Source organism: Capricornis sumatraensis, chromosome 19 (assembly GCF_032405125.1).
Source record: "Capricornis sumatraensis isolate serow.1 chromosome 19, serow.2, whole genome shotgun sequence".
NCBI classification, from domain to species: domain Eukaryota; kingdom Metazoa; phylum Chordata; class Mammalia; order Artiodactyla; family Bovidae; genus Capricornis; species Capricornis sumatraensis.
Window position 1 is genome coordinate 54,221,495 of NC_091087.1, and position 22,667 is coordinate 54,244,161.

Consider the following 22,667-nt stretch of genomic DNA (forward strand, 5'->3'; position numbering starts at 1 on the left):
TCAGTAGGACAGAGTGTGTTTTCTCTGGCTGGAGATAATATATTCCCATATCACTCTCACAAACCACAGAATGAGCTCCACAAGGAAACTGCTCTTCCACTTCCCGTCATTGCTAACAAAGCAGTTTACAGAAATAAAACCAATGAGAACCACAGGTTAAAGAGATTGTTAACATACACACACACACGAAAAGAATTTTTTACATGAAGACTTTTTTTTTACAGAACTGCCTGTAGGGTATTCAGCCATGGTTCCCAAAGGCTGACCCAGCGACCAGTCAGGCTTAAGATTCACCCAGGAGGGTGTTAAACATAAATATCCATAGGCCCCACCCCCAGAGTTTCAGATTCAGCAGGTCTGAGGTTTGGGAGCCTCAGAGAGAGACAGAATGTAAATCAATCTCAGTAGCTCGAGTAAAAGCCCCATAAGCACATATATAACAACACAAGGATGCCAAATTTTCAAGCCATGTGAGGCCTTAGAATTCACACAGTGATTAATACGTTTGAGGAGAAGTATGATAAGACTTCACAGTGCAAGATAAGTCCTGATGTGAAGAAGATGAAAGCCGAGGTGTGTATTGGCCTGTCCACTCACCAGCAGCCTGTACCTGTGCCTGTGCAATAAACTGTGAGGATGCCGCCTCACCCCTACATCTCCCTGCCTTCCCCAGCAACCCCCAAAAGATGTGCCGCACATCTCTTTGACAGGACATGTTTGCAAAGATCAGTCTTTATAGGATGGCCAATTCAGTTCATTTGCAACTGATTTATGTCCCATTCAAAAATGAAACAAAACAAAAACGATGAAAAATGACTCTGGGCAAAATAGAATGCACACCTCAGTAATTCTGTCTTCCTGAAGCACAATGAGCCATTTCCCTTCCTGGGAATAAAAGTGTGAAGGGGATGTAAGCTAAAACCCCCGTGGAGTGTAACTTCGGTAAATCTGTGGGGTTTTGAATATCACTCTTTCCACACCAGTACAGACCATCAAATGCACATGTGGTAAAATTCCCTCCCACCTAGGATCTTGCTTATTTGCAACTGTCAACCTATTTTAAGCAAGAATATTTTTCTTACTAAGGAACCACTGGACCATCTCTCTTTCCCCATAAAGAAGTCCTTTCCCCATTGCCCTCTAAGCTTGTGCTGTCTAATCCCATAACCACTAACCCTACACGGCTATTGAGCATTTGAAATGTGACTGTCAATAAGTAGATGTATTCTAAGTGTAAAACAGATATCAGATTTCAAGGACTGAGTATTAAAAAAAAGAATGCAAAACATTTCAATCATTTTTCCAGAGACTAATATGATTGCTATGATAATGTTTTCGATATATGAGGTCAAATAAAATAGTTAGATGAGATATATTGTTAAAATTAATTTTATAAAATATTTTTTTACTTTAAAAAATATAGCTTTTAGAATGCATTTTATTTCAAGCAGCCAGTGCTGTCCTAGGTGAAGTCCAAGGCATTACTTTTCATCTCAGAGCTTGTCACCTGTCCTCCATCGGCGCCTTCAGTGCCGTGTGTGAGCTCACTCCACCCACTTCTCATCATGACATGTCTCCTGGAAACCCTCTCATCTCACTGTTACCCGGTCCCATCAAACCTCCACTACAAGCTTGAAATGTTTTGCCCACCATCCTTATCAAGTAATCGCTTCCTTTTTATTTCAACAGATCCTTATTTCCCATATCTCTTTCATGAAATCATCAGTTTTTCAATGAAGAAAACACAGTTGCATATTATTCACTTCTAGACATTACAATTTGGCCACAGAACTCATAGGGCTCTTATTTCTGATCGTTTCCCAACACTCATTCATTTGTTTGTTCATCAGCATTTACTGGGCCCCTCCTGGAGGCCAGGCACGGTGCAACCCGCGGGGGTTACCTAAGGATGTCAGTGCACAGACCCAAGGTGGTGTGCAGAGTAACGTCAACAGGAACTCACAGATAAAACTGATGCTCTCCCATCCTCAGACCCAGGAGGACTCTCTACTTGCAAACACCCTTCTGAGGAAGGATTTAAATGCAGCGCTCACATAACACAAGTCTTCCAACTTGGAAACCTGAAACCTCCTGACTCCCTATTAAACATTTCCCCTCTCTCACATTTTGTATTCTCCATAGTGTTTCCCTGACTACCTTATAAACGCCATTTGTCTTTGCAGTTCCCATTTCCTCTGCTGACACAGTATTAAACACCATGCTTTCATAGAAATGAATATACATATATGCACAAGTGTGTGCTAAGTCGCTTCAGTCGTGTCTGACTCTTTGCGACCCTATGGACTGTAGTCTGCCAGGCTCCTCTGTCCATGGGATTCTCCAGGCAAGAATACTGGGGTGGGTTGCCATGCCCTCCTCCAGGAGAACTTTCCAACCCAGGGATTGAACCCACATCTCTTATGTCTCCTGCACCACTAGCCCCACCTGGGAAGCCCCATATACATAAACATGTATGTTATATATAAGACTATGCATATGTGTAGTCATTTATTTCCTACAGTAAGGTAGGTACTACTACTGTTTCTATTTGAAGATATGAAAAACTGAGGCACAGGGAAGTAACTGATGTTACATGGATAATAAAGAAGCAGAATTTAAACCCAGGCAGCCTAACTCTAGAGCCAGAGTTCTTAAATACTAGGTAATCCCATCTCAGAGAGAATACAAACAAACACCAAGGAGCATGTAAGCTTAAAGCTAGTGAGGCCATCTGGTGCCAAGTGAGAAAAGTCACTCCAAAACTGAAGCCCATGTAGGGAAAGGAAAGCTCAAGGAAAAGAGGGACAGACAGAGACTGAGAGACAATATGAGAAATGTATGAGATATTACTGATTATTTTATTTTTACTTATTTTATTTTATTTATATAAATCTCAAGGATAAGAAGCCAGAAACTAAACTACCTTCAGTCTTCCTAGTTATACAAGTAAAGTCTTTCGTCATTTGTAGCTATGGGTTCTTAACTGGGAGTCCAACAACAATTGTACACAAAGTTCTTTGTATAAAAACAGAACTATGAAACAATGTACATGCATGTCTCTGGGGAGAATCTCAGAGGAGACCTTGATTCTACTTAACTGCTCTGCTTACAGCATCTTAGCCAAATCTCCTCTGCCAGATCAGGTGGGGACACTTAGAATGATAGCCTATGCTTACATTAGGTCTATTCCTAGAGCTACACTATACAGAGGAAAATAAATGATTTCTCATGAAGCCATGTGCTACAGTGCCTAAAATCTTTCCATAAAGGATTTATTAGTTACAATTTCTAATCATCTTTCAAAATGCAAAGTGTGTTTCTGTTAAACATAACAGAATTGAAAATGCATGATTGCAACCTAAGGGTCCATCAATGGATGACTGGACAGTGGATGGAGAAAATGTGATACATCATACACACACACACACACACACACACACACAATGGAATGCTACATAGCTATAAAAAAGGAAACTGCCACTTGCAACAACACGGATGGAATTTGAGAACATCAGGCTAGGTGAAACAAATTAGGCAGGGAGAGACAAATGCTATATGATCTCGCTTATATGTGGAACTTAAAAAAGAAAAAATCAAACTCATAGATGCTGAGTACAACATTGGTAGCTGCCAGAGCCTGGAGGTGGGGGTTGAGGAAAATGGATGAAGACAGTCAAAAGGTATAGACTTCCAGTTATAAAATAAGTCCTGCGGATGTAATATATGGTTAGTAACAGAAGCAGAAGATATTAAGAACAGGTGGCAAGAATACACAGAAGAACTATACAAAAAAGATCTTCACGACCCAGATAATCATGATGGTGTGATCACTCACCTAGAGCCAGACATCCTGGAATGGGAAGTCAAGTGGACCTTAGGAAGCATCACTATGAACAAAGCTAGTGGAGGTGATGGGATTCCAGTTGAGCTATTTCAAATCCTAAAAGATGATGCTGTGAAAGTGCTGCTCTCAATATGCCAGCAAATTTGGAAAACTCAGCAGTGACCACAGGACTGGAAAAGGTCAGTTTTCACTCCAATCCCAAAGAAAGGCAATGCCAAAGAATGCTCAAACTACCGCACAATTGCACTCATCTCACACGCTAGTAAAGTAATGCTCAAAATTCTCCAAGCCCGGCTTCAGCAGTATGGGAACCATGAACTTCCAGATATTCAAGCTGGTTTTAGAAAAGGCAGAGGAACCAGAGATCAAATTGTCAACATCTGCTGGATCATCGAAAAAGGAAGGGATTTCCAGAAAAACATCTATTTCTGCTTTACTGACTATGCCAAAGCCTTTGACTGTGTGGATCACAATAAACTGGAAAATTCTTTAAGAGATGGGAATACCATACCACCTGACCTACCTCTTGAGAAACCTATATGCAGGTCAGGAAGCAACAGTTAGAACTGGACATGGAACAACAGACTGGTTCCAAATAGGAAAAGGAGTACGTCAAGGCTGTATATTGTCATCCTGGTTAGAAACGCTGGGCTGGAAGAAGCACAAGCTGGAATCAAGATTGCCGGGAGAAATATCAATAATCTCAGATATGCAGATGACACCACCCTTATGGCAGAAAGTGAAGAGGAACTAAAAAGCCTCTTGATGAAAGTGAAAGAAGAGAGTGAAAAAGTTGGCTTAAAGCTCAACATTCAGAAAATGAAGATCATGGCATCTGGTCCCATCACTTCATGGCAAATAGATGGGGAAACAGTGGAAACAGTGTCAGACTTTATTTTCTTGGGCTCCAAAATCACTGAAGATGGTGACTGCAGCCATGAAATTAAAAGACGCTTACTCCTTGGAAGGAAAGTTATGACCAACCTAGACAGCATATTCAAAAGCAGAGATATTACTTTGCCAACAAAGGTCTGTCTAGTCAAGGCTATGGTTTTTCCAGTGGTCATGTATGGATGTGAGATTTGGACTGTGAAGAAAGCTGAGCGCCGAAGAATTGATGTTTTTGAGCTGTGGTGTTGGAGAAGACTCTTGAGAGTCCCTTGGACTGCAAGGAGATCCAACCAGTCCATCCTAAAGGAGATCAGTCCTGGGATTTCTTTGGAAGGACTGATGCTAAAGCTGAAACTCCAGCACTTTGGCCACCTCATGTGAAGAGTTGACTCACTGGAAAAGATTCTGAGGCTGGGAGGGATTGGGGGCAGGAGGAAAAGGGGAGGACAGAAGATGAGATGGCTGGATGGCATCAGCAACTTGATGGACATGAGTTTGAGTGAACTCTGGGAGTTGGTGATGGACAGGGAGGCCTGGTGTGCTGTGATTCATGGGGTCGCAAAGAGTTGAACACGACTGAGTGACTGAACTGAACTGAACACTATATTGTATATTTGAAAGATGCTAACAGAGTAGATCTTAAAAGTTCTCATCACAATAAAAAGAAAATTGTGACTATGTGTCATAATGGATGTTATCTAGACTTATTGTGATTATTTTGCAAAATATACAAACATTGAATCATTATGTACACCTGAAACTAATATGTCAATTACATCTCAATTTAAAAAAAGAAAATGCATGTTTATATCAGCTTTCTCCAAATCCCACTAAAACCACAGTGCATCAGTTCTGAATGTTTGTCTGCAGACCATTTCTCACTCTTCCCTTGTCCTCTGCTCTATTACTCAGAGGGACCACCTTCTGCTGGGCTGGGCCTCCCAGGCTTCCGTGGGTTTATCATCTAGGAGCACTGACGGCAGACAGTAGAGAGAAGAAAGAAGCCCAGGACCTTCCCTCTCCCTGTCTGCCTCAGACGGAATCTGGCAGTGGTTGGGGCTCCTCTGAGACCAGCTACCACTAGACAGATGTACTCTGGTTCTCCAGCTATTGCCAGGTAGCCCTGACCCTTGGGCTTAGGTCACACTACTACCTCCCCTGTCCTTCCAGCCAGGGGTAACAGAATCAGTAATTTACAGAGTGAAAAAAAAAATAATGAAAAAAATTCCTATGAAGAAAGAACTTGGAAATACATTTTTAGAATCTGTTATCTTTCATTTGACAAAGAAAAGGATTAGGTACAAACAGAACCCAAAAAGAAAGAACTAGGCTTATTGATTTTGCCACATCTCAGATGGTAAAGCATCTGCCTACAATACGGGAGACCCGGATTTGATCCCTGGGTCGGGAAGATCCCCTGGAGAAGGAAATGGAAATCTACTCCAGTACTCTTGCCTGAAAAATCCCATGGATGGAGGAGCCTGTTAGGCTACAGTCCATGGGGTTGCAAAGGGTCAGACACAACTGAGTGACTTCACTCATAACACATGAGATATTGGGGAAAATGAGGCCTTTCCATGCTCAGATTAATTCACTGTACCATTCTTCAAGCAATAACATCCTATGAGAGGCAAAAACAGCCCACAAAAAACTGAAGCCATGAGGTTTGGCCTGGTGTAACCCATGCCCACTTTGACAAGGCTTGCAACAACTTAGAACCCAATGCCCTTGACTATCATCAAGGAAAGTAACCTGGTGAAATCACTAATGCTCTGTGGTTTCATGTTTTATCCTTTATAGTTTACAGTCTGTCTTATTCAGAAGCATAGTCACCTCCCATACAATATAACAGTGACGACTGCAGCAATAATTTAGTCTGTCCTGTGCCCTCCCTGTCACTTGGGTGTTAGTGCCCCACTGACGTATGCTCCCAATCTTGCGTATTCCACTTTGATTCAGTCAACTGCAGGAGTGTGGGGCTTTCAGTCTGTTTTATGATTGTGAGTCTGTATTCAGTATAGTTTTTATTGTCATGTAGGTCAAATACCATCCACTATCCCACTGACTTCTCTTTCAGGGTCCCTGGAATTTAGGTAAGAGCACTTGACAAATTTAAATCAGTGAATTCCCTTTCCATAAAAATATCTATATAAAAAGAAGACAAAGTTCTAATAAACTGGCATATTTCAAGAAATATCCTATTCAAATCCAGTTCCATGAAATGACATTTTTTAATTCACTATGATGAGATTTCTATTAACTCATCAAATTGTGAGCTCTTTGAGGGGAGAGCTAACCTAGAACTCACATGCACCAGATGCTCAATATACTTTGCTAAATGAATGAATGAAGGGTTGCAGGAATGAATGAGTAACCATAATGTCAATATCATGTCTCATTTAAATCATTCTTACTTCTCCTTGCTCACTGGAACACAATGCTAATATACGAAATTAGCATTAAATGAAAAAGACTATATATTCCTGAGAGTTTAATAACAATAATCCGGCTTTTCAAAGAAGGTTAATATTAACATTAGGAAGGAAAGGACAATGAGTTTTGCTTCAGTTTCTGAACTCTATATAAAAGATGGTCCAGGGAGTGCACACACCTCATTGTTTAGTTGCTCAGTAGTGTCTGATTCTTTGTGACTCCATGGACTGTAGCCACCCAGGCCCCCTCGAGCTCCTCTGTCCATGGGATTTCCCAGGCAAACATACCGGAGAGGGTTGCCATTTCCTTCTCCAGTGGATCTTTCTGACCCAGGGATTGAACCTACATCTCCTGCATTGGCAGGTGGATTCTTTACCACAGAGTCACCAGGGAGCCTACACATACCTTACATTTGAATATAAGTTGGATTTCCTTCTTTCTGTGTTTGGGTTTGGTGACTTGAGGTTGTTATAGACTGAATGTTTGTGGCCCCTTGAAATTCATATATTGAAGCCCTAACCCCCAGTATGATTGTATTTGGAGGTAAGGTCTTTGGTGGGGGTGTGGAGGAAATAGGTTTAGATGAGGTCATGGGGGACCCCATGATGATGAAATTTGTGTTATGGGGAAACAGTGGAAACAGTGTCAGACTTTTTTGGGGGAGGCTCCAAAATCACTGTAGATGGTGATTGTAGCCATAAAATTAAAAGACGCTTACTCCTTGGAAGAAAAGTGATGACCAACCTAGATAGCATATTCAAAAGCAGAGACATTACTTTGCCGACTAAGGTCCATCTAGTCAAGGTTATGGTTTTTCCTGTGGTCATGTATGGATGTGAGAGTTGGACTGTGAAGAAGGCTGAGCACCAAATAATTGATGCTTTTGAACTGTGGTGCTGGAGAAGACTCTTGAGAGACCCTTGGACTGCAAGGAGATCCAACCAGTCCATCCTAAAGGAGATCAGTCCTGGGTGTTCATTAGAAGGAATGATGCTAAAGCTGAAACTCTAGTACTTTGGCCACCTCATGCGAAGAGTTGACTCATTGGAAAAGACTGATGCTGGGAGGGGTTGGGGGCAGGAGCAGAAGGGGAGGACAGAGGATGAGATGGCCGGATGACATCACTGACACGATAGACGTGAGTCTGAGTGAACTCCGGGAGTTGGTGATGGACAGGGAGGCCTGGCGTGCTGCAATTCATGGGGTTGCAAAGAGTTGGACATGACTGAGCGACTGAACTGAACTGACCCTATCTTTGCTACCATATTACATCTTTCTTATTAGAATTAGCTATTTATTTTTATTTTATTACATTTCAGGCTATGGTTTTTCCAGTGGTCATGTATGGATGTGAGAGTTGGACTGTGAAGAAAGCTGAGTGCCGAAGAATTGATGCTTTTGAACTGTGGTGTTGGAGAAGACTCTTGAGAGTCCCATGGACTGCAAGGAGATCCAACCAGTCCATTCTAAAGGAGAACAGTCCTGGGTGTTCTTTAGAAGAAATGATGCTGAAACTCCAGCACTTTGGCCACCTCATGCGAAGAGTTGACTCACTGGAAAAGACTCTGATGTTGGGAAGGATTGGGGCCAGGAGGAAAAGGGGATGATAAAGAATGAGATAGCTGTATGGCATCACCAACTTGATGGATGTGGGTTTGGGTGAACTCCGGGAGTTGGTGATGGACAGGGAGGCCTGGCATGCTGCGATTTACGGGGTCACAAAGAGTCGGACACAACTGAGTGATGGAACTGAACTGAACTGAAGAAGAAAGACATGAGAGTTTCCTCTCTCCATCACCAAGAAAGGATACAGCAAAAAGGTGACTGTCTACAAATCAGGAAGAGGATTCTCACCAAGAATCAAATTGACTGGCATCTTGATCTTGAGCTTTCCAACCTCCAAAACAGCCCCCAGTCTGTATGTAATTTTGTTATAGGTGCAAAAGCTGACCACATTCTCATCTTCTCTATCTCTATCAGAAATGTAATATTATTTGCATGTCACAGACACCTTCCCTTGCTTTCAGCCACCAGCCTAGATTTGGTTGCCTCTTCAGGTAAATTAAGCAACATGTCCGTTCAATGACCAGCTTGAGTCATCAAGTATTCCCTAACTGTGGCTGTAAGGGTTTGCTTGACCATCATTGTTGGATGGCACTTCTGCTATTAAGCTCCATTCTAGGCATGTTGTTGGGATTGACACAATGCAAATAAATGGAAACTTTCACTACAGTTTCAGAGCTTTTAATTTGAAAAAATAGAGTTCAGTAATTTAGTCACAGATTTAACTTAAAAAAAAAAAAAGCTCCAAATCATATTAAAACCCACAAGATTTTGTTTTCTCTTGGTAAACAGACTTAATACATTGCCCTGATTTGTATCTCCCTTTAAGAGCAAATGCATTTTCCAGGAAGTATGGCACTCTGCACTGACAAACAAATGTAGGAATAAATTCTTTAAGCACCATTAAAGAAGTTTACTTGAAATTTTGGAGTTTCACACCAAAATGCTAACTATTAAATAGCAATCTGCTATATGCAATGCCAAGTGGAAGTCTGCTGTCATAATTCACTAGACAGAGTTAAGTTTTTACATCATTTTGATAAATTTCCTTTGCTCACCAGTTAAGTCACAAATCATACCTTATGGTTGTCATGTGACCGCAGTAAAATATTACATACCTTCCGATGACCTCTATCGAGAAATGCTTTTCACTGCTCACATTTTATCTGTCAAATAGTATTTTCTTTAACAAGTAAATATAAATGCCATTATTGGGAGAAGCTACCAGCCTAGGACAAGTTCTAGCATTTAGTGTTCTGACAGATCTTAATTTGGATATCAGCCAAAGTCAATAAAACTTGTTCATGCAGAACCTTACCTGGTTTTCACCACATCGAGAGGGTGCATCAGGCAAATTTCTACAAGACCTGAAAGATGATAAAGAAAAGTTCAATAAACACTTATGCAAAGACCGGTTCCTATTTTCTTGACCCTATTGGTTTCTCAGGTATGAAGATTCAAATAAAACACTTGGAACTTTGGACATGACAGGTAACAGAGGCTAATAGCAAAAGGCTAAAGTACAACAAAATTTTATTTCAATGGGAGTAAGATATGTGACTGCTTTTTTAAAAAATGGAGTACAGTTGCTTTACAATGTTGTCTTAGTTTCTACTGTACAACAGTGTAAGTCACTTATATGGATACATATATCCCTTCCTCTTGAGCCTCCCTCCAGGTCATCACAGAGCATTGAGCTACATTTTTATAAGTGCTCTGGCACAAGCAGGGATTTTAAATAGAGGAGTGATACTAACTTCTATTAATATGTTCTCCTATCAATCTGATAATCTGTCTAGTAACCCTTCCACTGCTCCCAATCACATTTATTAACATGCCAACACATGAGTGGTGATGCTCCAATCCTCTCTCCTTGGTAAATATATCATCTCTCTCATCACAGCATGGAAGGTCTGGAGTCCCAAGCACCTCTAAGTCTGAAAAGCCAATGCCCAACTAGAAGAAGAGCACAAACACTATCATGCAAGGATTAACTGTGGTGAAAGAACAGTTTCTTCAGTGTTCAATTCCCTGAGCTTTTCCTTCTCTCTGGAATGTTGTCCTCCTGTCAGGATACACACACATACACTTCTGAGAATCCTATTTACCCCAGATCTCAATTTGGACGATTATTTTCCCAGAAATCCTGAGGCAGAGACTGTTAGTTGTCCCCTAGCATTCACCCTGTTTTTCTTCCTCATTGCCCAGAATAAATACATCATTTCCCAGCCTCCCTTGCTGCTAGGGCACCACGTGACCAAGTTCTGGCCAATGGGAATGTAAGTGAAAGTGGTTTGAGCAATTTCTAGGAAGTCTTTTAAAGTTACAGAGACTGCTCCTCCCCTCTCTTTTCCTACTTCCTTCTGGTGGAATGTGGACCTAGGGCAGGAGAAGTCCCCTTGCACAATGAGGTGATTTGGGGCCTGGAGGTCAGCCACAGCCCAGCAACAAGACAGAAGTAGATCTGACATCATGGAGTTCTGGTCTACCTCAAGACACTCATGTTAAAAATTTTCTATTTCTTTTAAACTATTGTTATTTGGGTTTTGTGCCACTTGTCCTTGAACCTAATTCTAACAGATACAAGTGCCCTTTGATATGCTCCTGCAGTACCCGGGACTTGTGTTATTACATGGCACTGCAACTGTTTGCTTGTCAAAAACCTCCATAAGGACAGAGATTCCACCTGCCTTATTCACTTTACACCCCTGTCACTTTGCAGAGTAGCTGGCACTCAGTAAGCTCAATAAAAGTTTGTTGAATAAATAAATTAAGGCTAATTAGGGTTCCTGCACATGCCATTATGCCAGTTAATTCTCCAGATGAATTCTTTAATTGGTAGCTGCTTATTCTAGATTTATTTCATTAGTTTGAACATCATAAAAATAAGTAAGGATAGAGAAATATGGTAAATATTGGTAAATATGACATGAAATAAAGCACAGGAAGTACTTGAACAAAGAATTGCAGTACCATTGATCATATATACACGTGTTCAGCTGCTATGTGAATGAGAGAAAGTGACTAATGATTCAGCACCTAATAGACTGACAAATGGTTCTTTAGAGAGGTGTGCATGCAGGGTACTGTGCTAGGTGCTGGGACATAGCCTAATGTATAGTTAAGGGTGCCTAAAAGAATGAAGACTTTCAAAGGTGGGTACAGAAGTGATACACTGAGAACAATCTTACATGTAAAGGGAAAACAACAAGCAGAGAACAGCAGTATGCATAAAACTAAGTTTTAGGCCCAGTGATTTAGTGTTGCTGTTTATAGTGTGAAATGTTGCTATTTATGTTCTGCACCAATTCCAGTTTTGCAGAAAAGTTTACTTTTATTGTCAAATTGTCAATTGTCTTCAAGGAACTTTGTCCTGTTTTCATAAAATGAATGACAGAAAATACAAATGTTTACAATTTTTAAAATATATTTATTTGACTGTGCAGCGTCTTAGGTGCAGCATGTGGGATCTAGTTCCATGACCAGGGATTGAACCCAGGCCCTCTGTATTGGGAGTGTGGAGTCTGAGCCACCAGACCACCCCAGTATTTACAATTTTTAAGTAAAATTTTAATTCAGTTGTGGCCTATATGTACTTTATAACTGAGATTATTCGTAGGATACAAGGCTGATGTCATGAGGTAAAGACCAGTTAAAAATGTTAAAGATATACATGTGTGTGAATATGTATATATATATGGGCTTCTCTTGTGGCTCAGCTGGAAAAGAGTCCGCCTGCAATGCAGGAGACCTGGGTTCGATCTCTGGGTTGGGAAGATCCCCTGGAGAAGGTAAAGGCTACCCACTCCAGTATTCTGGCCTGAAGAAGTCCATGGACTCTATAGTCCATGGGGTCATAAAGAGTCAGACATGACTGAGCAACTTTCACTTCACTCACTTCACATATATGTGTGTGTGTGTGTGTGTGTGTGTGTGTATTTCACCTGGAAGCATTTTTTACAATTCTCACCTACTTGGCCAACAGCCACTGGTGGATGACTCAATAGTATTCTTAGAGCTGGGAACAGAAAATCACATTAAAAGCATCACTTCACAGAAAAGATGTTTTTTTGTTTGTTTGTTTTTGGAGATTATAATGCTTACAACAGAAAGTACAAAACCCACTTTTTAAAACCATTCCTTTATACCCTAAGCCACAGAAAAGAGACAAAGGAGAGAGAGTGCAAGACCACACTGATGGACTGATCATGGGACACACCTCCCCTGCTAACTCCTAACAGAATCCTCAGGCATAGAAAGCTAGAATGCTGTGGTCCTGTTGTCATTCCTGTGCCTTCCTTCCTCATCCACCTCTGCCTTCAACCATGAACAGTGCTGCAATGGGCTTCGGTAGCCTTTTTAGCAATAGGATGGGGGATCTTGGAAGACAAACCAGGTGCCCAAAGGTAGACCTGAACGTAGGTCATTAAAAGATAATGTCAAGTGATCCTTCGGCTCAGGTCTTAATTTTGATTTTAACTACACACAATGTTACTATATATTAATCTGTTCTAAGATACATTGAAAACAGAGTCTTCTAAATTTAACTCCACCTTCTTATCATTGAGTCAAATCACATTTCCTTTCTCTACAATCCCATGACATATACAAATTCTATTACATTTTACATTATTAATATTATATTATATTACAACTCTACTACATATATCAAGAATAGCATTTATAGTATCATGTTATGGCCATTAACATGTCTAGTCAAGGCTATGGTTTTTCCAGTGGTCATGTATGGACGTGAGAGTTGGACTATAAAGAAAGCTGAGCACCAAACAATTGATGCTTTTGAACTGTGGTGTTGGAGAAGACTCTTGAGAGTCCCTTGGACTGCAAGGAGATCCAACCAGTCCATCCTAAAGGAGATCAGTCCTGGGTGTTCATTGGAAGGATTGATGTTGAAGCTGAAACTCCTATACTTTGGCCACCTCATGCGAAGAGCTGACTCACTGGAAAAGACCCTGATGCTGGGAAAGATTGAGGGCAGGAAGAGACGGGGACGACAGAGGATGAGATGTTTGGATGGTATCACTGACTCAATGGACATGAGTATGGGTAAACTCCAGGAGTTGGTGATGGACTGGGAGGCCTGGCGTGCTGTGGTTCATGCGGTCACAAAGAGTCGGACACAACTGAGTGACTGAACTGAACTGAACTGATGGCCATTAACATACAGAAATACATAACTGACTCTCCACACTGCTCCCTGCATCCCCATACTGGCCATTGCAATATTCATCTCCAGATACTACAGTCTATATGAATAGCATCTCCTGCATTTATGAAAATGTACAGTCAAATACAGACCATGAGTTCTTTGAGAAGAGGGCATATTTAACTTTACAAGCCCACTGAGTAAATCATACCAAATACATGAAATTCACTCACAAGTTCTCTATCTACACTCACTCCCTTGGTGATTTCATTCTAATTCATGGTTTTAATTATCATCTATATGCTAACAACTTGCCCAATACATGTCCAGTATAGACTTCTCTTTCAAAGTCTAGACTTAAGTATCTGATTGTCTATTTGATGTCTCTGCTTGGATATCTAACAACTTTCTCAAAATTCACATGTGTAAAACTGAACTCCTTCCCCAACACCCCTATTCAATAAAACAAAATAAACAAAACAAAAACCAACCTGTTCAACCTTAGAATCACTGTGGACTCCTCTTTTTCTCAAAATTCCCTTCCAATCCATTGGCTCTACTTCGAAACACAGACTTCTACCATCTCTCACTTCCTCTCTTGCCTGTACTCTTGACTCTTTTCTAGTTAAGTTATGGTCATCATTTCTCAGCTGATTAACTTCAGCACTTCATTAACAGGTTTCCCTCCATCTACCTTTGGACCCCTTCCATCTGTTCTCACCCAACAGACCGAGTGATCCTTTTAAAAATGTAAGTCATTTCATGTCATCCCTCTGGTAAGCAACGACTCCCATCTCACTCACAGAAAGGCCATACATAACCCAGGCCTGCACTACTTCCCTCAGCAGCTCTCCTACTATTCTCCCTGTCACTGATTCTACTCTGGCCACAATGGCCTCTGCTGTTTCCCAAACATGCCAACACTGTCTCAGCTTTCAGCCTTTATGCTAGCCATTCCCTCTGCCTGGAATGCTCCTCCCTCAGATTCTACGTGGCCAACTTCCTTCGCATGGCCACTGAGTAATCTGACCCCTCTAATACAGAGGTCTGCGCCTCCCTATCCCAGCACCAAAAAACAAACAAACAAAACAAACACTTCTTGCACTGCTGTTTTTTCCTCTTACCGAAGTACTTATCAACTTCTAACATACTACATTCTTTACTTCTTTTTTTATATTTATTGTTTCCTGTCTTTTCCAGTAGAATATAAGATTCACCAGGGCAGAGATCTTTATCTGCATTGTCCACTGATATGCACTAAGTACCTAGAATATACCTGAAACCTAGTAGTTGCTTGATAAATATTTGTTGAAAAAAGAAACGGATTATATAAAATAATAAACTGCCACAATGATGGATCTCCTTTGCAACAATATGTAGAAGATGAAGTTTTAAGAATTTAGTGTACATAAAGAGAACTTCATTCAGTTATTCAAGGAATCCATGATAATGTGCAATATAGGAAGACAGTCTACTGAAACACTCTGAGTTTATATGTATCCTCTAAGTAGAATGGATTATTCCAAAGATAATTTTGTTAAGTAACTTTTTATGAATCAGAAAACTTCTCAACATCTTCATGAAGATGAAAAGGAATAGTAACACAGAGAGAGAACTGAAGCATTCAAGCATCCCAAGATGTCAGTTACAAGTAAGACCTATGTTTTCCTTTCACCAAAGCCAAAAAATTTTGCATTGTATTATAGCCCTTTCCTTGGCATTTTAAAATAAAACCTAAGTCTTCTATTTTGTCCTCTGAAATCATAGTACCCTAACCATTACCCTGATTTTGTGTGACATCTTTAACTCTTTAAAATATAAAAGAAATTTTAAAAAATGTTAAAGAAAACCACGAGGAATAAATGGTCTCAAACTGTGCAAATCTGAAATTCAAAAATAGAACAGCTACAGACAGAAATAATATTTTTTCATCTATTCTACTAGTCAAGCAAATCATTACAACATCCTATTTGATAGCCTGCCCAGAAAATGTGGTAGCCCTACCGAATTATAAGCAATGTGAGACTCATAAAGGGAAATCAAATAAATACTTTCCCCTAATAACAGTTAAAGCGTACTACCTTTGTGGCACAGCAAATTAATATTATGCACACTGAATTGGCTAAATAGGCAATGTAATTTCGCAGGTTTGAAAGATGTTGTTAAAAGTTAAGCTTTTGGGCAAGCCACAGACTTCCTTGAAAATTCTGAGCAAATATTATCATGGAAGTTTACTATTAGTTTGTATTTTTCTAAAGAAACTAACTCCAAGCAATGGTCATTGGCAGAAATCTAAAGGGAGTGCAGTAACTTCCTTGGCACAAACTTCTTGCTCTCATAAAGTTGATTATTTCATTGACTTCAGAATATAGGAAAATATATTTCAGAGTTATAAACTTATGCAAACATTATGCATGAAATCATGATAGATAGAGAATGTACAAGGAAGGAAGAAAAGTTGAGGCAGAGCTTAAAAACAAGTGGGTTTTTAAAAATCACACTTTGAATGAAAGGACAGAAAAGCTGAGAATTATTAAACTAATGAAAATCTCACTTGTAAGCAAAGTTTTTACTAAACTCAATTTCAGCTCAATGTAATATATTTTAAAATTATTGTTTGGTATTTTAATTCAATGGAAGCTATCCTTTTATTTTCCTTTACTTGCTATTAAACTTTATACTAGACCCCAAGTAAGCTCCAAGTGCACTTAGGTAAGTGGTTCAATTTTCAGATATGTTGTTGGTCTTTTATGGAAAGTTGACTGCTATATACAGGCCTTAATACAATGAATAATGCAATGAGAAACACCAGGGAAAAGTAAGCTGTGGATTAGGTTGGCAGATGGTAAAATACCCCGGTTGAGTTCAGTTAAGTTGCTCCGTCTTCTCCAACTCTGTGACCCCCATGGACTGCAGCATTCCAGACTTCCCTGTCCATCACCAACTTCCAGAGCTTACTCAAGCTCATGGCCATCAAGTCAGTGATGCTATCCCACCCTCTCATCCTCTGTCATCTCCTCCTCCCACCTTCAATCTTTCCCAGCATCAGGGTCTTTTCTAGTGAGTCATGTCCTTGAATCAGGTGGCCAAAGTATTGGAATTTCAGCTTCAGTATCAGTCCTTCCAATGAATATTCAGGACTGATTTCCTTTAGGATGGACTGGTTGGATCTCCTTGCTGTCCGAGGGACTCTCAAGAGTTTTCTCCAACATCACAGTTCAAAAGCATGAATTCTTCGGTGCTCAGCTTTCTTTATGGTCCAACTTGTTACATCCATACATGACTACTGGAAAAAACATAGCTTTGACTAGGTGGACCTTTGTTGGCAAAGTAATGTCTCTGCTTTTTAATATGCTGTCTAGGTTGGTCATAGCTTTTCTTCCAAGGAGCAAGCATCTTTTAATTTCATGGCTGCAGTCACCATCTGCAGTGATTTTGGAGCCCCCCAAAATAAAATCTGCCACTGTTTCCACTAATTCCCATCTATTTGCCATGAAGTGATTGGAACAGATGCCATGATTTTAGTTTCCTGAATGTTGGTTTTAAGCCAATTTTTTCACTTTTCTCTTTCACTTTCATCAAGAGGCTCTTTAGTTCCTCTTCGCTTTCATCATAAGGGTGGTATCTTCTGCATATCTGGGGTTATTAATATTTCTCCTGGCAATCTTAATTCCAGCTTGTGCTTCATCCAGCCTGGCATCTTGCATGATGTACTCTATATATAAGTTAAATAACAGGGTTACAAGGAGCCTCAACGTACTCCTTTCCTGATTTAGAACCAGTCTGTTTTTCTATGTCCACTTCTAACTGTTGCTTCTTGACCTATATACAGATTTCTCAGGAGGCAGGTCAGGTGGTCTGGTATTCCCATCTCTTAAAGAATTTTCCACAGTTTGTTGTGACCCATACAGTCAAAGGCTTTGGTGTAGTCAATAAAGCAGAAGTAGATGTTTTTCTGGAACTCTTCCTTTTTCGATGATCCAGCATATGTTGGCAATTCGATCTCTGGTTCCTCTGCCTTTTCTAAATCCAGCTTGAACATCTGGAAGCTCACAGTTCACATACTGTTGAAGCCTGGCTTGGAGAATTCTGAGCATTACTTTGTTAGCATGTGAGATGAGTGCAATTGTGCAGTAGTTTGAGCATTCTTTGAGCATTGCCTTTCTTTGGGATTGGAATGAAAACTGACCTTTTCCAGTCCCGTGGCCACTGCTGAGTTTTCCAAATTTGCTGGCATATTGAGTGCAGCACTTTCACAGCATCATCTTTTAGGATTTGAAATAGCTCAACTGGAATTCCATCACCTCCACTAGCTTTGTTTGTAGTGATGCTTCCTAAGGCCCACTTGACTTCACATTTCAGGATGTCTGGCTCTAGGTGAGTGATCACACCATTGTGGTTTCTGGGTCATGAAGATCTTTTTTTGTATAGTTCTTCTGTGTATTCCTGCCACCTCTTCTTAATATCTTCGGCTTCTGTTAGGTCCATACCATTTCTGTCTTTTATTGTGCCCATCTTTCCATGAAATGTTCTCTTGGTATCTCTAATTTTCTTGAAAAGATCTCTCATCTTTCCCATTCTATTGTTTTCCTCTATTTCTTTGCACTGATCACTGAGGAAGGCTTTCTCTCCTTGCTATGCTTTGGAACTTTGCATTCAAATAGGTATATCTTTCCATTTCTTCTTTGCCTTTAGCTTGTCTTCTTTTCACAGCTATTTGTAAGACCTACTCAGACAACCATTTTGCCTTTTTGCATTTCTTTTTCTTGAGGATGGTCTTGATCACTGCCTCCTGTACAATGCCATGAAACTCCATCCATAGTTCATCAGGCACTCTATCAGATTTAATCCCTTGAATCTATTTGTCACTTCCACTGTATAATCATAAGGGATTTGATTTAGGTCATACCTGAGAGGTCTAGTGGTTTCCCCTACTTTCTTCAATTTAAGTCTGAATTTGGCAACAAGGAGTTCATGATCTGAGCCACAGTCAGCTGCTGGTCTTGTTTTTGTTGACTGGATAGAGCTTCTCCATCTTTGGCTGCAAAGAATATAATCAATGTGGCTTCAGTATTGACCATATGGTGATGTCCATGTGTGGAGTCTTCTCTTGTGTTGTTGGAAGAGGGTGTTTGCTATGACCAGTGCATTCTCTTGGCCAAACTCTGTTAGACTTTGCCCTGCTTGATTTTGTACTCCAAGGCCAAATTTGCCTATTACTCCAGATATCTCTTGATTTCCTTCTTTTGCATTCCAGTCCCCTATGATGAAAAGGACATCTTTTTTGGATGTTAGTTCTAGAAGGTCTTTTAGGTCTTCATAGAACAGTTCAACTTCAGCTTCTTCAGCATTACTGAAGGGGCATAGACTTGGGTTACTGTGATATTGAATGGTTTACCTTGGAAATGAACAAAGATCATTCCGTCACTTTTGAAATTGCATCCAAGTACTTCATTTTGGACTCTTTTGTTGACTATGATGGCTACTCCATTTCTTCTAAGGGATTCTTGCCCACAGTAGTAGATATAATGGTCATCTGACTTAAATTCACCCATTCCAATCCAGTTTAGTTTGCTGATTCCTAAAATGTCAATGTTCACTCTTGCCATCTTCTGTTTGACCACTTCCAATTTGCCTTAATTCATGGATATAACCTCTGGGTTTCTATGCAATATTGCTCTTTACAGCATTGGACTTTACTTCTATCACCAGCCACATCCACAGGTGGCTGTTGTTATATATAATAAACAACACCACAGGGTGTTGTTTTTCCTTGGCTCTGTCTCTTCATTCTTTCTGGAGTTATTTCTCAGAAATACCTCAAGAAGTGTATTAAATGCCTTTAAGGGCTTCTCAGGTGGCACCAGTTGTAAAGAACCCACCTGCCAATGCAGTAGATACAAGAGACGCAGGTTCAGTCCCTGGGTTGGGACGATCCCTGGGAGGAGGGCATGGCAACCTGCTCCAGTATTTTTGCCTGGATAATCCCATGGACAAAGGACCAGGGTGGGCTACAGTCCATAGGGTTGCAAAGAGTCAGACACAACTGAAGTGACTGAGCACATACACACAGAATGTCTTTAAAGAGAAGGAAATGTGAAGAGAAACAGACATATCACTTGTTTCACGATTGCATGTGTATATAATATATATACACTTCGGAAAAAGTTGCATTGTATTTTGCTTATCCAGAATGAAAAAATGTTCACAGTGACTAGCATTTCAACATTGGAAGTCTATCAACATGCAGGAGGGTGATTGTAGAAATTAGGACTCCACTCTATCCGCTGAGTACCAGGACCTCTCTTTCCATTCAGAAGAGACTTGACCAATTCTGGGGACTTCTCTATCAGTCACAAAGAAGACATATTGCTTTGCTTCAGAATTTCTTTTTTTCTTTAAATTGAAATATATTTGACATAAAACATTATGTAAATTCAAGGTGTACAGCATGCTGATTTAATACATTTATGTACTATAATTAATATGGCTGCCATTGTAGCAACAATTAGCACTTACATCACATAATTATCCTTTCTTTTTAGTGGTTGAAATAATTAAATTCCAGCCTCTTCAAAAGTTTGATAACTTCCTCACAGTTGGTCTTCCTTCCTTCTATTATTGAACTGCCTGGAAAGAAGGATCTTTCTATTTGTCACAAGACTTAGCAACAGAGCTAGGCCCTCCCTGCCCACTCCTCCAGTTCTGTAGTAAAGCTGGCCCTTACCGGCCAGATGCTAAACCTCTCTTCCCAACCACGCATTCAGTGGCATCATAGTGGTAGCGTGAAACTGGCCATGGTAGGAGTATACAGATCAGGGTTTTTGTTTGCTTTCTAGAGAGCCAGTTATTAAACACTGACCAGAACAACACTGCCCAAATCCAACTACAAAGTCTGTTACCTTTATTGCCTAGTTGGCCAGTCATGTCCAGCTGCTTGCGACCCCAGGGACTGCAGCCCTCGAGGCTCCTCAGTCCATGGGATTCTCCAGGCAAGAACACTGGAGTGGGCTGCCATTTCCTTCTCCAATGTTATCTATATTAGGTTCAAATAATTTAAAAAGTATAGTATATGAAGAGTTTTTAATTACAAGTACTTCTTTAACTCAGGGGCTTCCCTGGTGGCTCAGCGGTAAAGAATCCACCCGCCAGTGCAGGAGACTTGGATTCGATCCCTGGTCAGGAAGATCCCCTGGAGGAAGAAATGGCAACCCACTCCAATATTCTTGCCTGGGAAACCCCATGGACAGAGAAGCCTGGCGGGTTACACTCCAGAGGGTTGCAAAGAATCGGACATGATTTAGTGACTAAATGACAGCAACAACTTCTTTAATTCTGCTTGTCACAAATTTCCAAGGGTTTCATAAATCAACCTTTAGCCCATATTCTCTGTTCATGATAATTTAACAATGAAATTATGATATTATGCCAGAATTTTTAAAGAATCCTTAGGAATTGATACCCAAGGAAACCATCCAACCCACCAAACTATCAACCACACATGTGCTTCACAATGCTGTTTTCCCACTGCTTAGACCACATAGAGATTTGGTAATGAGAGCAACGGTCTTCCAGGAAAACAGCTTCCTTCCCCTCCCCTCCTCCAAGGGTATGAGAATCTTAAAAGGGAAGAGGGAAAATGTTGCTTTAAAGACAGCTTCGCCTCAGTCACTAGGTAGAAGTCCAGAAACAGGAAGAATTAGTACTACTTCTTGCAATCTCATTGCTCATCTTGATAGAGTAAGAGACAGAACTGTTAAAATATGTGCCACTATTGCCTTAATTAATATATAGCCAAGTGTTTTGCACTGAATCACACTGTTTTAATACTTGCCTTTATGTAATAGCTCTTAATTTTTTATTTGCCAAATGACCTAGAACCATAGCTATAGAAACTATTTATTTTGAACTTCCATTCCATACCAGCCTTGGTACCATGCTTTTATGAAATCCAGCTTACTGGGGTTTATTTTAGATAAATCCCCCTATGGGCTGTGCTTAGTCACTCAGTCATGTCCAACTCTTTGTGACCTCATGGACTGCAGCCCACCACTCTCCTCTGTCCATGGGGATTCTCCAGGCAAGAATACTGGAGTGGGTTGCCATGCCCTTCTCTAGGGAATCTTCCCAGCCCAGGGATCAAACCCAAGTCTTCCACATTGCAGGCAGATTCTTTACCATCTGAGCCACAAGGGAAGCCCATTTGCTTTTTCAAGGTCTGGCTTATGGGGAACAAAGAAGAAAGCTGATTCACTTTCAGTTATGTAGTCAGCCATATAGTTCAATCACACAGAATTTTTCACTAAGCATGGGTTAAGCTAATCTTTACTTCCACATGAAAAGCTTGCAAAAATGAAACTGCCCTTCAAGCAAAATAAGTATCAACTGAAAAACAGTATTTAGATACTGAAGTGTGAGACATTACACAAACATGATGGCAGATAGATTTTATAACACAAATATTTAATTGTAATAGCACTGAATATATTACTACTCATAGAAATATAATCTAAATAATAATCCATGTTTGATATCAGTTAATATGCTTAACTTACTCACTAGAAACAATATCTGCCTCCATGGCTTCCATCCAAACAAGCAGCGTGGTATGTGTCTTTGCTACTGTATAACATTCAATGTGCTTAAACCCAGTTTTCTGGGAGCCAGACAAGTAAATGATCAGGAGGGTTTTCATTCACCAAATTTTTCGGACTGCATACTGTATTAGTTATTCTAGCATAGTTCTAGGTGTTAGTTCTCTTCTGCTTG

At 40.3% G+C, this 22,667-nt stretch overlaps 1 protein-coding gene across 1 annotated transcript in view; it reads right to left on the minus strand.

Annotated features, from left to right (window-relative positions):
- Window positions 1-10,932, minus strand: part of SLC25A21 (solute carrier family 25 member 21) — a 216,548-nt gene extending 205,616 nt beyond the window's left edge. The window contains exons 1-3 of the mRNA XM_068990978.1: window positions 10,915-10,932; window positions 10,633-10,687; window positions 10,050-10,098 (exon numbers count right to left, since the gene is read on the minus strand). Of these exons, the coding sequence (XP_068847079.1) occupies window positions 10,050-10,098; window positions 10,633-10,687; window positions 10,915-10,932 (122 nt within the window). The remainder of the gene's footprint in view (window positions 1-10,049; window positions 10,099-10,632; window positions 10,688-10,914) is intronic.
- Between the last annotated feature and the right edge of the window lie 11,735 nt (window positions 10,933-22,667).